This window comes from Aulonocara stuartgranti, assembly GCF_965226115.1.
Source record: "Aulonocara stuartgranti genome assembly, chromosome: 7".
In the NCBI taxonomy this organism is placed as follows: domain Eukaryota; kingdom Metazoa; phylum Chordata; class Actinopteri; order Cichliformes; family Cichlidae; genus Aulonocara; species Aulonocara stuartgranti.
Genome location: NC_138945.1, coordinates 3,463,957 through 3,479,858, shown reverse-complemented (window position 1 = coordinate 3,479,858; position 15,902 = coordinate 3,463,957). Strand labels below are relative to the sequence as shown.

Below are 15,902 nucleotides of genomic sequence, written 5' to 3'. Positions count from 1 at the left end.
GCTGTTTTAGCTCCACCCCCTTTAAAGCCATGCTTCCTTTTAGCCAGCTTTCTTCTGATTGGCTGCCTCTTGCAAACAGAGGGTTCGATCAGCAGATGGACGGGGTTTGTGTTTTTCACAGCCATAAATCGAAGAGCTGGAGATGTTAAATATGCGCAGGATATATAACAGAAAATGTAGCCACAATGCCGACAAAGTCTGACTCTTCGTGGAGCTCGAGGAAAGCTAGAGTCGGAGGGCATGAATAAATTAGCAACCCATCAAACAGCTGTTGAGATATTTCAAAATGGCAGACTTACTCCACCACAGGCAGGTCATCCCTAAAGCCAAGCCTCTAGCATGGCTACAAACTGTATTTTAACCCAGAGCCAATGGCTGACTGTCATTTCTTCATATTATCTCTCTGTCATCCCTCTATCTCTTAACCTCACTCGCTTTCCTGTTCCTCAATTCTAATTTCACTATCTGAATTTTACCTCTTAAAATCTCTCGCCCCCCCCCCCCCATCTCTCGCTCTCATTGATCCTTAAACCTTAACCCCTCTTTCACCCTTCATTAGTTATCTCTGCACTCTAAACTGAATAATGTACTTCTATATTCTAACCCACTCCGTCTTAAACCTCCCTCCCTCTCTTTCTACTCACCTGTCCCCATATTAATTCTTTCCTTTCTTCACGCCGCCCTATTTCCTTCTTTCTTGAGCCTATTCTAACCCTTCATCCCTCCATCCCTTTCACCCCTCTTAACCTCGACGATGGAGATGATATCTCGTCTTTGACACTGGGAGTTAACCGTCTACGCTCCTGGTTGACCAGATAACAGATAGCACACAGGGAAATGCACACATTCACACATTTAAGCCCGAACATAGAGCGCGTGCAGCAAAACACACTGTACCAAAATGTGAGGAGTGTCTTAGAATCAAAGTTTTACCTACACAGATATTTGATAAGGAAACTACTGAAAAGAAATTCAAAATAATTTGAACTCGAATAATTTCACATTCCTTTAAATGCACCGAAAAGGGATTAAAAAAATACAGCTGGAAGACAAGATGAGACGAGATATGAACTGCAACTTCACTGCTTGGTTGAGGCAATTCTGAAATTCTGTTAATGACTTAAGCTGCACACTGGAGCAAGTTTCCCTGTTAAATTACAGTAAAGTGCTGGCAGCTACATACGCCGATGTTATTTTACGGTGTAGCTACTGTAAAAACATGAATGTAAGCTTTGGGGAATCAGCTGGACAGCTGTGTGTTTTGTTTTTGTGGTGTTTTTACTCTTATCACCATAAACAGGTTTTTAATGTGACGAGTGTGAAATATCATTTAATTGTGACAGAAGCTCAGGATATGTTTCCATTTTAAATTATTAATGTACTGGTTACCAGATGTATTTATTTAATTACATATTCAGCTGTATATTATTTCTGCTTTGCACTTGCCTTACATTGTATTTATTGCTGTATACATATTTCTCTGTATATGGCACGATTCAGAAGGAGAACAATGCAGACAGACTAGATAAATAAATATTAGTACACAATATCTGAAGTGCAAGTATGAAGATAAATATATGCATGAGCAAATTAATTCATTTAATTCGTGTCTAAATTCAGTTTCAACAAGATTTTGTGCATGAAGAATTAATTATTAAATCACTGATTTATGTATTTCTGGTGATTTTAATTCTGAAATAATAATGTGGACTGAACACTGCAGGCTGCTGCACTGCATTCCTGATGACAGTCTATAGATATCAGACTCTGAGGTCCAGGATTTGTATAAATAGCTCCACAAAGAGACGGGCGAACCTGTAGCAGAGCAGAAAAGTGGAAGCTTTTACACAAACATCTTATCCTGCAGTTGCTGCATTCAGCCATCCATGACTAGATGGATCAAACTGAGAAACAAAGGTCTTATCACATGTGGACAAAGTGATGAGGGAGCACCTTGTGCTGCGGTGATTTTCAGGGAGGGGTGGGCCTGTGGGGGTGGGGGTGCTGCCATGCTCAGTATGCAAATGTGACACCACCAACATCTCCCGTTTCTCAGCCCAAATAAATTAGACTCTCAGCAGTGATAATATGCATATAGTGCGACTTCATGCTCCATTATAATTAACTACTGCTTGATAACCCAACACCCATCCACATTACACGCACAGACACACGCATGCAGCCACACACAGTGCCTGGTAAATAATAATAACCATTATTACGCCTGCCATTATAATGCTTTATTGGAGGTAATTTACATAACTCTGCAGAGAAGGATAAGGACCGAGGAGTGCTGGGCAAGCAGGAAAGCACTCGCCTCGCTCAGCTGGCTTCTCGGGGCCTCTGGAGTAGACAAGATGTCAGAGGGTGAGGGGACCTTCTTTGTAATCTGTGCTGCAAACTTTAAGCGGCTCGGAAGCAACACAGAAAATGCAATTTGCTACACGCTTTTCAAATTGAACTGAAAAGCTTAGAATTTGATGAAACATAAGTAAATAACTCGTGACTGTGCTTTTATTTACAAGACCTCACTGTGGAGGTCAATTATCTTCTCCGTCCCAGAGGTCTCCGTACAAGGGCCAGTTTTTTCCCCTGATATTAAAACACAGTCCATTTTTAATCTATGGCACATTCATCAGTGAGAGTGGGGCTGGTACTTCACTAAGAGTCACCGACTCGTCACAACCAGCCTCTCATCCAGTCTTGAGAGCGTTGATTGGATGAGGAAACATTTTACTTTTGGCTGGAAGTTTTCAGATCACGTCACGGCTCGTGACGGAGATTTAAAATGTTTATTAAATTTCTCTGACTCATGTGGTTAAGGGTTGTTTTGGCCTTACAGCTGCGTAACTGTAAAACTGATCGTTATGGTGGAAACAGCCTCTACTATAACAAAATAAATACTGACGATGAGCTACTGCACCATCTCACAGCTGTCTTTGTCGGCAAGATGTACATAAACCTGAGTGCTGTGATTGTTACTTCAGTTAGACCTCGCCTGCTGTGGTGACGTGGTTTGTTAAATTGTTTAGCCAGCATGAGGACTGAGAGTCTTGCACCTGCCAATCACCTGTGACGAGCACTCATCTTTATGGTGATCGTGAAAACATGGCAGCATTCCCGTAAATGTGCGGCGCAGGTATTAAAGGACTTACAGCAAAGGTTGAAAGAAATGGGAAGCAGGTAAGCAGGTAAGCACTTGCCTGACTTGTCATGGAGGTGAAGATGAAAAGTGAACTACCTTCATGGTGAAACCCGCATAAGGAAAGGTGGATTTATGGTATAAATCTACAGTAATCAACAGGAGATTAAAGTAGGAGTAGCAGAATAATGCTAACCAAACACCTGGCAGGGTTTATCTTTTCTTTACGACGAGTAATTCAACATTTCTTACTGCAGAAGCTGCTGTTGCAGCTTTTTGCAGGTACACTATAACAGTGCACGCTGGCAAATGTAGCTACCAGTACTTTACTGTACGTTAAAGTTATAATTTGCATCATGTCTTGCTCTGCTTTGTGATATCATTGGATATAAAATGTCATTACTGGATCCTGTTAACTTTTTAGACCTTTTAGGTGTAAATGCACACGATTCAAGGTACTGGAGGTACAGTCAAAGTGACCTTTGAGCACCAGATCTAATCACTTCATCCTTGAGCCTAAATGAACACATTTAGGAGAAAAAATAATCAGAGACATTCCTGAGCTACTGTGCTCACATGAACGGGGTGGGACAGTGTAAAGCCCAACAACATAAAGCCGTCTTAAGTGACAGTGAACCTTTGTGGTTGGGGGCAGGGTTACGTACTAACTTCATCATACGCCGAGTTGTAATTTTCTTACATTTCCAAGTATTTTGGAGCCTTGTTAAACTATGACTCACATTTTCTGGCCTTTTACAGATGAAGCATTTAATTCAGAAAACAATCAAAGCAATGAGCTGATTGTTTGCTGCAGCTGAAGACCGATGGCAACCTGACCGTAGGGAGAAAACGCTTCAAGATACAAAAATGTATTTTCTAATTTATTATTCTGCCATTTAGCCAGTTAGGTGTTTTTTTAATAAACTCAACTAAAACAATGAGTTGACTTTCACAATAGCTGAAATTAGTTTTCTCTCAATAATTGATTTGTTAATTAACTTTGTATTAGGAAGACTCAGCTCAGTCACTCGGTTTATTGGGCACCAGCGGGTACACGGAGGATCCTGGCATGATGTTTCTATGACAGGAAAGACATTTAAAGTTCATTTATTTCGTCCATCATCACGGATATATAGCACATCAAACTTTTGCAATATGCTCCCCTTGCCCAGTGACAATGGGTTTATATACAGCATGGCATGTGGGGAACACCAGCCAGCCAGCGAATGACAAGGGATTACTGTGACATCCATTTGCATATCAAGAATTTTAAGCAGTGAGGGAGAAAATATCAAACCCTCCAGCCTGCAAGGTCACTCAAATGATAGTTTTTTCTTCTCTTCGTAATTTATTTTGCATATCATGCAGTTTGGACACACTGTAGATTAAAAAGGCGGCTTTAGCATATCATACCATCCCTGATAGGAAGCAGCTCCCACCTAGACTTCTCCTAGACACCATGCCACCACCACCCTCATCAAAATGGTTGAGGACACACACACCACACACACACACACACACACACACACACACACACACACAGAGACATCATCTTGATTGTTTTAAGACGAAAAGAAATGGCAAATTGCTGAAGCCTCTAATCCATTCCCAGTTATCATCTCTTTAATTTTTTTTTCTTCATATCAATAGAAGCCACAAAGCCAATGGTTTGATAGCCGCTGTTGGCAAAAACAGCTAAAAATGAAAAGAGCGAAACACAAAAAGAAGCGGCTCGACTATCATCTATGACTAAGGAATTTATTCAGATTGACATATAAACAAGTCATTACACACCGAGAAGACTGTGTCAAATATGTGGAGTGAAAAATGTTGTGTCCAGTAATGAACTGTATTATCTCTAAGCAGGCACGGAGGATGAATGGAAATCTTCTGTTGTTGTTTTCTCTGTTTTTTATGTTAATATCGGTCTGTGGGAACAATAGTAATGACCGCAACAAAGACTGATTTGAATAAAATGTTTGAATAAATTAAGAGATTATTATCCCAAGGTTTAGTTCACAGAATGTGTGCGAAAAGGGAAATTAAAAATTTCATATCTAGGAATTACTGTATTTCAGACAAGAAGAATTCATCTTTTTTTAGCTTCCAAATATAATTAGCAGATTAATATTCAATGAAATTAAACACAAGACTGCATAGAGCTTACACGTAACAGACTGGCACTGATATATAACTTACTGTTATGGATTTCTGCGGTGTATGTGCAGGGCGCTATAGGTGGAGCTATAAGGACGAGGCCCACTCTGAACTGAGATAAGAGCAGGATCACAATGTTGTGGGACAAAAAAGGACATAAAGAAAAACTGGAAGGGGTCAGAGGTCAGCTGACAGGAAGGACAAATGACAGAACAGAAAAGTTTCTGTGTGCGTGTTTACATATCTTTGTGGAGACCAAAAATTGGAAGTTTACTATGCTTGTGGGGACCAACAGCCCTTATGGGGGCAAAATCCCAGTCCCCACAAAATGTGGTTTTAGTGTCAGGGTTACAATTAGGTTATGGTTAGGATTAGGGTTAGGATTAGGCATTCATTTTTAATGGTTAGGGTAAGGGAAAAGCATTATGTCAAAGTGTGTGTGTGTGTGTGTGTGTGTGTCTGTTTTAAAGGGTACAGCCCTCTTTCCAGGTCCTGTAATGTGATTTGATGTGTAAAATGAGTGTTTGGCACAATATGTTTTACAAAACAGTCGATAATCCAGTCTCACAAATGATTTGGAGATTAGGCGTGATAAAAACATTTGCAACTGCCTAAATTTCTGAGTAACAATCATACATTTCTTAGCTCTGCCTTCAGAATGCCAACGACTGATCGATGCTGTTGATTGTTTCTAGATGAACTTTTAGAAAAGTAAGAAAATGGTTACAAGTTTGTAAGTTCCCAAAGTGTAAAGTGTAAGATAGCATGTTACTCAATGCTAACAGGTGTTCTTATCCACAGAGAGAAGGTTTAAAGACTTCACAGCTCTGCTGAAGAATCATCACAGCACTGCAAACCAAACGTCTTTAGGATCGACTTCACAGGTCTGTGCCAAATACCTCATATTTGCAAAAGTGACTCATTTTTTTATTTGCATTACGACATGAGCCAATTTAAAATTTCATAAATACCCATTTTATGTAGAAATAATCTTATGCTCAGCGACACAACCGGACCAACGGCCTAAAGCAGCTAAAGTGTCAGATTAAAAGCTTCCGGTTCCAGGAATGTCTAAAAGGTAAAACTGGGAGGAACAAGTGGAATGCCCAAACCCCTGTTGATTTCCATGCACACATCTCTTCTCAGCATCCCATGTCCCATACATGACGAATGTTTCATACGAACAGGAGCGGTGCTTGACAGCGACTCCAGTCCGGCCGTGACATGCAAGACAAAGAAGAAGAAGAAACAATGAAAAGATGGAGGGAAAAGAGTGAGAGATGCACGCTCCCCAGGAGGTGGAGAATGGAGAGGAGGGAGGGACTAGTGGTGATGGAGAGACCATAGGAAGGGAAGGTGGATGGATGGAGGGAGGGAGGAAGGGGAGGTGGAGAGGAGGAAGGGGGAGGGGAGGGGGGCTTGACGATAAGAGAAAAATTCAGACCGGTCAAAGTTTCCTTTTTGCCAATCGTGCTCCTGATAAAGACAGCGCCTGCTCCGGAGCTGATAGAGGGGCTATCTCTCTCCCTTACTCTCTCACCCAACCCCTCCTCCTCACCCCCTCCCTCCCCCGTCTTACTCACCCGGCAGTTAGTTTGTGAGGAGGAGAGGAAGAGAGAAAAAAAGAAGAAAGAAAGAAAGAAGGGCCGTATCAGTGCAGCATCATGGTGCTACCATCAACCAGCCACCACGCTGCAATTAATATCGCTCCAATTACTGTTAAAGGGACAAGGCTGGGACAGGACGATAATGAACACATCCTCTCTTCCCCAGCAGAGGAATTAAAACGCACACACAAACACACCCGTAAACACACACTCGGCACTACATGCACAAACGTACATAAAACGTGTGCAGCTTGAAAAGGAAATAATGCGAGATAGTGTGGTAATCTTCTTGCATTGTTTAACTCATTGAAGACAACGGACAGAGAGAAATAAATAACCAAACAAACCTCGATAAGAGGGGAAATAAATAATAAAATTATGGCGATTTACTTGTTATCTTCTCTTAGCCGTGTGTGTGTGTTTTTGCTACGACTTGAATAAATTTTCCCCCAGCCTGTCACATCCACATCTCCCCTGCAGAACAACACAATGGACCCTGAAAGAGCCTTGCGACAAGTGACTAAAGAACGTCTGAACGCATACAGAGTTTGGCCGATCCACTCATGAACACGTGAAGAGCTCAAATGATGGTTAGTTGGTTGGAGTTTCTCAGTATGACGTTGGAGGTCACTGGGACTGGCCAATCAAAGCAGCCGTGCTTTTAAAGCCAACTTTAATCTTTATTAAAATCCAAGCTGGTGAGTAAGAAAAGAATTCACCGACTGCACAGCTGGTATTAAGGAGGAAATGTCCATAAAGACCAAACCAGAGTGTTTTTGCACCACGCTGTAATATCTTACTATAATATCTGCCCACAAACTCCTCCTGCACGATCAGGAGCAGCCAAACTGGGCTCACAGGTACAGATATTATGACATCATCATGTTGTCCACCTACCAACAGGCAAAAACGACCACACCTCTATGTGCCCTGCCCTATTAGAAAGCCATCGAATTACATTCATTTTGATCTCTATGAAACTGTTTCTGACTGACTATGAACCAATGCCATCGTAAATGACCATAAAATAAATTCAAGAGCAGTGACGATCACTTCATCTGTCTAACCTTACAAGCACTGACAAACATACAGCTTCCAGAAGTGAGTTAGCGGGGACGCTTGTGGTGTTGCAGCTTTTCAAAAAAGTCCACAACAACTTCGGATTTCCTCACTTTAGTGTTGCAGACGTGATGTCACTGTCAATCGATGGAATAAAAAGCACCCCAGACTAATTTTGAACCAACTACAGACACAGTATCTGTAGGTGTGAGACTGACACCTCCGGTCACTGTTGGCCTGTTCTGATCTTTCTATGTGTTATTTTGAAACAAAGAATTGTTCCTGTTTCTGAAACGTCTTTAAGGTCCGTGTTAGTCAGCTGTAACTCAGCAGGATTACAGATGTTCGGGGTCACATCTGTCCAACTGTGGTTTCAGATAACTTACTACTCATTGGGAAAGTTTTGCTGTATATTAACACACACACACACACTCGTGACAGACAGAATGACAGAAACTAGTGTGAGTAAAATGGACTCACACATATGCTAACCTTCTTTATTGTGTTTAATATGTAAAAGACAGTTGGGGGAATCAGCTAACATTACTGCGATAACAGGCCAGCTGATTACCAGCTGAGCTCTGAGGAATATGTTGATTATACTGGTTTATTTTTCTCCCTATAAAGCTTTGTTAGCACTGGCCGGTCTCTGGTGTCAGGTGGGTTTTCCTCCAAATTGAATTAATGATTCATAATGTTACTGTCATCGTAGGAAACAGCAGCCATTGCTGTGCACCACCGAATCCTGTTACATATCAAAACGCTTTCTGTGAAAAAGGCTCGTTTAATTTATTGCACATTAGCGTGACTGAATTTGAAAGCGAAGAATAACTGTGAAAAGCCCGTTCCCGACAGCCTTTTTGCACGAGCAGTTACTGTCATTTCTGAAGCAAATAAGATTTTTTTTGAGCGATATGATTTGTTGAAACCTCCCGCGATGTTTATCTAACTGAAGAAAAACAACGGGACTCGTCAGACCAAGAGTTCACAGCTCTGTTGCAACTCAGTGATGGAAATCTTGCATGTGTACTGACCTGGACCCCTCCAATGTAAAACCTCCTGCTCTTCCTCCCTTTCCTCTTCCTCCTCTGCTCCGCTGTGCGTCGATGCAGGCTCCTCCCCTTCCACGTCTTTATCATCCGGGCCTCCTCCCGAGTCCTGCGTTCTGGGCTCTAGATACACAACAGAAAAACTAGCGATTAAAACAAACACCCTGACTGAAACCTGTGTGTGTGTACGTATGTGAGTGTGTGTCTGGAAGCCGTCGTTCCCGTCTGCTGATCAAAGGCCTCCCTCGCCGTGTAACACAACCCCTCGCCATGCAGAGATGGACCCTTTGATTTTCATTACAACTCAGGAGAATCAAAGACTCAACATCTTCACCTTCATCGCTGCTACTTTTCTCGCTCTCCCAAATCTTCTCCCAGCAGCTTTCCATTTCCTCCTCATCCACCCTTCCCTCCACTTCTCTTTCACTGAATGTAGGTGGGTCTCCGTCTTATGTACTCCTCTTTTCCTCCTCTATCTTTCCATCTCCTCCCGCAGGCTTGTCACCCTCAGCAGAGACTGAGGCTGGCTGTGTTCCTGTAATCACTGCTGATATCCCTGCCATTGATCAAGCTGATTACACAGCCTCCTGCTCACTGATCAAAGATGTGCGCTTCTGCAGGTGGTGTGTGTGTGTGCATGCTTCAATATGAGTATCTGCATGTGTGTGTGTTTATCCAGAGATATGTGAACCCTGAACTTTGCCTGTGCAGCCAGTATCGGGCAGTTCATCGGGCCGCTCTGTCCCTTCTTCTTAACGGGACTCATGATTAGTTAGATTAGATTAATAGTTACATCACAGCTCTTCAGACTATCTGACCTGAAGATCTTTCTCTTCTTGCTCTCTGCTCTTACACCATCATCAGGCCAAGGGTTAGAGTGACTCAAAAGCTGACTGCATGGAACCAGATCGCAAACATCTCAATATTCAGTTCAGTTTAAATTCATTGCAAAGCACCTGTTCGCTTTTTTGTGACATATGATATGAAGGAGAGAGCCCCGCTCATTCACGATGATATGCAAAGTGATTGAAGCTGGCCAGTCTTTCTAGAACATGAAAGAAACGAATGATTCTGAATTTGTAAAACTAAAATATTCTCACGAAGAGATTATGCATCGATTAGTCATAAGTGTAGATTATTTACATTTATTAACGCATGTTCAGGGAAATTGGTTTGATAATAGTTCCAAAGTGACCGAGCCCACTGAGTAATCCTGCTTGTGGCAAACCCCCCACTCTGGGTTTTTTCTTACTGGTCTGGTTTCTGTATGACTTGTGAACAAGTGGGTACTGGAACACACCTCACCAAGTGGCTCTTACTTCTATTTTTAATGCTGAAATAAACTTAGAGTATTTTGAACACTTTACAATTTTAAAAATGTATTTGATTCTGCGTGTGCATGAATTTACAAACCATAAGCAGGGACGGGGGAGAAAAAGGTCAGTGTACCATGAATGAGTCTCTCTTTTTATTTCAAAGACATTTTCTGATCAGCTTTGGTTAACAAACACAAAATCCTCCCAAGTTCTGCTTTTGCTTTAGTTCAACTTCTCCCAGCGTGAATTAACTGGAAGAGCACAAAGCTTTAATGAAGCTTCCCCACGACTGCACGTTTTGAATCGTCGTCCTCACAGCTCCTTTTCTCTTCCTCATTCTGTCCTCTCCTTTCCTATCTCTTTCCCCTTCCCCAAATCCCGCCCCGTCTTCACCCTCCACCCCGATAACGCCTCAGCTGTCTGCACAAAGGCCGTGTTTACCCTTGCATTCCCGCTCCGATAAACAGCGATAGCACCCGATCGATACCAGCCATAAACGCCTCGTGACCACGTGATGCCCTCACACACCGCCATTATTAATGTAACAGTTGAGAGGCTGGGTGGATGTGCACCGTCAAATAAATCCACACACACACAGGATGCACATCCAGTTTCACGTCACGTCCACCTTTCAACCATATCCACACGCAAACACTCAGCCAAGACATACTGTACACACACACACACACACACACACACACACACACGCCGCGTCCCCCTCCCCCACTCACACCCCCGCCTAAACAGTGCCATTATTTTCAGCTATAAATCACATTGAATGGCACATTGATTTTATCCTGCAGGGGCTGAAGCGAGGGAGGGGAGCTGGAGACACAGTTATTGCGTTTAATATTATCAATATTATCTCCCATATCATCTCAGACAGGGAGGCAGGTATCAGGAGGAGTCGACAGACACTTTTCTGCCAACCCCCCCCCCCTCTCTCTTCCCCTCACCCCCCCTACCTCCCCTCCCACCTCTCTCCCCCCCAACAGCGAGACAGTCTCCATCAATCTGATAAGCTGAACTTCCTCTGTCACACCTGCAGGGCAAAGTCACCCAACAATGCCTCGCCTCCTAACTTCTACAGTCTTCTGTCTCGCTTCTGCCTGATAGTTACAACAGCCATAATTATAATGGTGTCGCCTGTTTATTGACACATCCTCCCCTCGTGTTTAAGGTCCAACTAATGCACTCAGACAGTCTCCGTGTTGGTGGAAGGAATGAAAGTGTCCTGAGAAAGCAGCAGCTGCAGCCGTCCGTCACTGAACACACTGGATCCACAGAGCTGCTGCACGCCAGCACTCCTCCGAAGACGATCGATAATGCACGTACAGAGACAAAAATAGGAAGTTCCCACATAAAGAGCAACTTATTTACACATGCTTCAAGCTGAAGCTAATCTCCTACAGACAGCATTACAGTTTTTTCTGATTGCTTAAGCACATTTTTTGTAACTATTGGCTAATTTTGCAAAACTCTTCACACAAATAAGAAAACCTGTCACCCAATCATCAAAACATTGTAGTTCTCTTGCAAAAGCAAACACAGCTAGATTAACTCTTCACACCTTCGTAAAAATGGTGTTTCCGTATCAAACAGTACACACAAGCCATCATCTACTAAGCACACAATGCGCCAACTGCACACTGATGGTATGAATACAAAACACATCTGGCTTTTGCTTTCTCTGTGCACAAGGTAGGCTATGTCAGTTTGAGCTCATACTTCTGTCATAGATCCATAAGCATAGAGGGATCCAAACTTCAAGTACTGGTGTTTATTCACACACATCAAAACAAACACAAGTGTTTATTTCCAAGTATAGGATTATTTGCAATCGCCATAATGACTCTATGGGTTACTTGGTCTGCAGTGAACATGCTTCCTCTGCCCCAGCATCTGGTCATCTAGCAATTCTGTAAAGTAACAATTTCAGTATTTTTACATCAATGGTATTGGTGTGTTTCTCATTGGCATATGGCAGTGCTACAAATCTTAGTGCGAAGTGACTGTACTAACCGATTCTCATTTCAAGATGTCCTTATGGTACTTGCTACAGTGTAGCGGCTCGAGTTAGGCTGGACCCGTTGGCCAGCTACCCTCAGGGTCATTCCACGGTTGATTACATGGTCCACTATTGTAGCTCTGATGTCATCAGCAATTCTATTTCTTACTCTTCCTACCCTTCCTCTCCCCCCTCCTCATCTTCCTCTCCCCCCTCCTCGTCTTCCTCTTGCTCCTCCTTGTCCTTGTCGTCCTCTTCATCCTACTTCTTCACCTCCACGTCCTCTTCCTCGGCCTCCTCTACTTCTCACTCTTCCTGCTCCCTCCATTGTACTCCGCACACACAGCTTACCTGTATTATAGTGCTTAGGCTGATTGCAAAGTGAACTAATTATCTAAAAAAGTTTTCACATGTGAAAGTGTGCCAGACAGTTGGCAAATTAGTGTTAATGATAGCCATACATGTGTATACTTTTGCTAGGAGTGTGTTGGAAATTTGGTAATTGAGTGTTGTGCAGTTTTTGTGCTTTTAGTTTTGCAAACTCAGTGAGTGGTTTTGCTATAAGTCTGAATAGTTTTAGAGATTGTGCTACAGGAATCACAGTTAGGGTTTAAGCATTCAGAAAAAACTGTAAGGTTGCAGCAGGGGATACCTAAAAAACGGTCCACACCAGGGGGCAGTGTCAAAGACATGCACCGCAGATGGTAACGTGGGCTACTCTTGAAAGTGTGTTGTTGTTCCTCGAGCTTAGATTTAATTTTCTCAATCCTTCTAAACAGTGTTAATATCTTTGATCAAAACTATTTGTCATCATTTTTGTCAGCGACTTTTTCCCCCCTCAACAAAAACAAGACAATAACTAAATAAAAACCAATGTGAATGAAAATATGATGAAAGATGAAAATATTCTGGAGAGACAAGTTGTGTAGAAAGGTGGGAGGAGTTTGGACGTGATCCAATCAGAAGTAATCTAGACTAAATTTGTCCCTCAGAACATTTTAAATCAATTCAAATGTTTATGATACATTAAAAATAAATAGATAAAAGTCCTGGAGTGGAAGCACAATGCATGAAGCAGTGTGTTAAAAGCTAAGTGCTCTCAGTGGTCCTCTCATGTCTTTTCAACTAAACGTAAACACTGTAGTCATCCACGTCCATCCATCCACAGGGAGGTGAAGCTGGGAAGCAGCACATCCTCATGATGTAAAGATTTGTGTGTCAAAACAGAAACACTGCTAAAAACTCAGTAATCCAGAAAAACTCCCAAAGCTGCTTCAAACGGAAGTGGAAATACAAGCGTAACGAAAAAAACAATAAACAAAACAGGTGAGACGATCAGGAAAGAAGGAGAAAAAAGACAACAGCAGGAAGTGCAGAACTTCCCTTCAAAATAAAACAAGAAAGGAAAGGAGGAAGTATGTGAAAACACAAAAAGTGACAATTGCATGCTTGTTTCCTTTCTGTCTGTTTGACATGCATCAATCAACTTTATCTTTATGTTAAAATATTTTTAATCCTTTGAAAGTTAGTTTTTGTCAACGCCCCGAGCCGTTCCTTGAAATGAAACCAGCGGAGAGCGCCGCCTCAGTTACGTCCATTTATGCATCACACACACTTTTCTCTATCACCGCTAATCAGATTCTGATGAAAAAAAGAGAAGAAAAAAACAGTTTACAAAAATCCTTCTGATTGGCTCAAATGAGGGCATGACAATTAGAGGTCAAAAGGAGGTAACATTACTTCCTTATCAGCCCAGAAGTGGATGTTATCGGGCTTCCTGTGATGTATAAAAATGATTGCCTTGTTATGAAAAAAGGAACTTTGCTCGTTTCTGTGGGTCGCTGCAACTGTAGAGCAATTCTGAGAAGAGAGAGGAGGGAAAGGGAAAAAAAATATCACCACAACAGAGAGAAATGTACCAAACAGATGCTCAAGTGTGTGTCTGTGTGCAGCACTTCTTTGTATCAGCATTAATATTACTGGCTCTGGCTGTCAGGTTGAAAAGACGGGGTGTTATGGAGAGAACAGAGTGCTCGGTCCTGTTACTGCTAGAATGTGTTTTTCTTGCTAAAGTTATCAGGGCGGTTATCGCCAGTGTGTGTGTGTCTGTGTGTGTGTGTCTCTCTCGCTCTCTCTTCCAGATGGTGGATAAGAGGCCCTGCCTTTATTAGCCAGCGCTGGCCAGATAACGACCTGGTATTGATCCCAGGTTGAAAGAGCAGGTTCGTCAAACATGGCTGATTTACAGAGAACTGATAATGGCAGCGCTGGGCAACTGAGGAACCCCAGAGAAGAGAGAGAGGAGTAAATCAACAGTGTGATGGAGAGGGAAGGTGTGTGTGTGTGTGTGCAAGCAGGGGTTAAAAAACACACAAAAAAACTGAGAAACAAGTACACAAAGCAAGGTTGCCATGGACAGACAAACTTCCTCACATGTGCAGTATGCCTGACTTCCCTCATCTTCGTCTTATACAATCTATTACACACATAACCCACCCCTCAACTCAAACACACACACACACAGTCTTGGAGCTAATCTCTAATCTCGTCTCGATTAGCACCTGACAGAATTTCCATGGGTTTATCAAACCGAGCCAACCAGCAGACGCTTATCACTCGCAGCCCCCAAAATTTCACAAGAGCAGGAATTTTTGAGATTAAAAAAACACAGCTGGTGAAATCTCGAATAAGTCAAAAGAATATGACTGAAAAACTCTGCTATCACACGGCGGGGGTGGGGGGTAGGCTCGGGATAAGAGGTGCACGACAGGGGCGGACTCACTGAAGCCAACAGAATTCTTCTTCTTCTTTTTTTTTATCTGTTATCCATATTAGAGATAAAAGAGTGACACGTGTGTGGAAAGCTGCAACCTCTAAATGGTGCCGCAGAGTTTTTGCATTGTCTCTGGGTGACGTCTGCAGACAGATAACAGGTAGACGTCAGTCGATTAAAGAACGGCTTGATGAAGAGATTAATCTGCTAATAACCACTAATAACTGCCAGTAAACTGCATATCTGGATTATTTTACTTCAAGAGGTGCTCACTGTTGACGGATGTTGTAAGTGTGCCACTGATATTGCGGAAAATGTGATATAAATATTTTAAAAATGAGTGAGAACACAGATTTTTTTACAGCCTTTGCTAAGGCCGATGACGTGTTTTGTGTGCAGAGCTGATCTGCTGGCAGAAAGTTCTACAGCAGATTATCTTTGTACCATCTGTGGAAAAACCCTGTGTGTGTACGACAGACAAATCTCTTGAATAATACACTTCTACGTTTTGCAGTCATGTCCAGGGCAGGATTTTTTGTAACAGTACTACCTATTGGAGTCTTTGCCAGGCCGATGCTGACCCCAGGGCCTCATGTTTGACACCCCTGTGTTAATGCATGAAGGTCTTTGGCTAACTAAGGGAACATTTTTAAAGCTAGACACATATTTATGGTACAGACATGTGGTTAGAATCAAAATATAGAAAGTAGATCTTAAGTTTTTAATATCTCTTTAATACAATGTATCAAATGAAAATTGGGATTCAGCAGCTTTTTTTAATGTTATACTGA

General features: G+C 42.3%; 1 protein-coding gene across 1 annotated transcript in view; it reads right to left on the bottom strand.

The window, feature by feature from the left end:
* Positions 1–15,902, bottom strand: part of zfpm1 (zinc finger protein, FOG family member 1) — a 106,441-nt gene that overhangs the window by 45,654 nt on the left and 44,885 nt on the right. Inside the window, exon 3 of the mRNA XM_082540902.1 lies at positions 9,000–9,137. Coding sequence (XP_082397028.1) covers positions 9,000–9,137 — 138 coding nt within the window. The remainder of the gene's footprint in view (positions 1–8,999; positions 9,138–15,902) is intronic.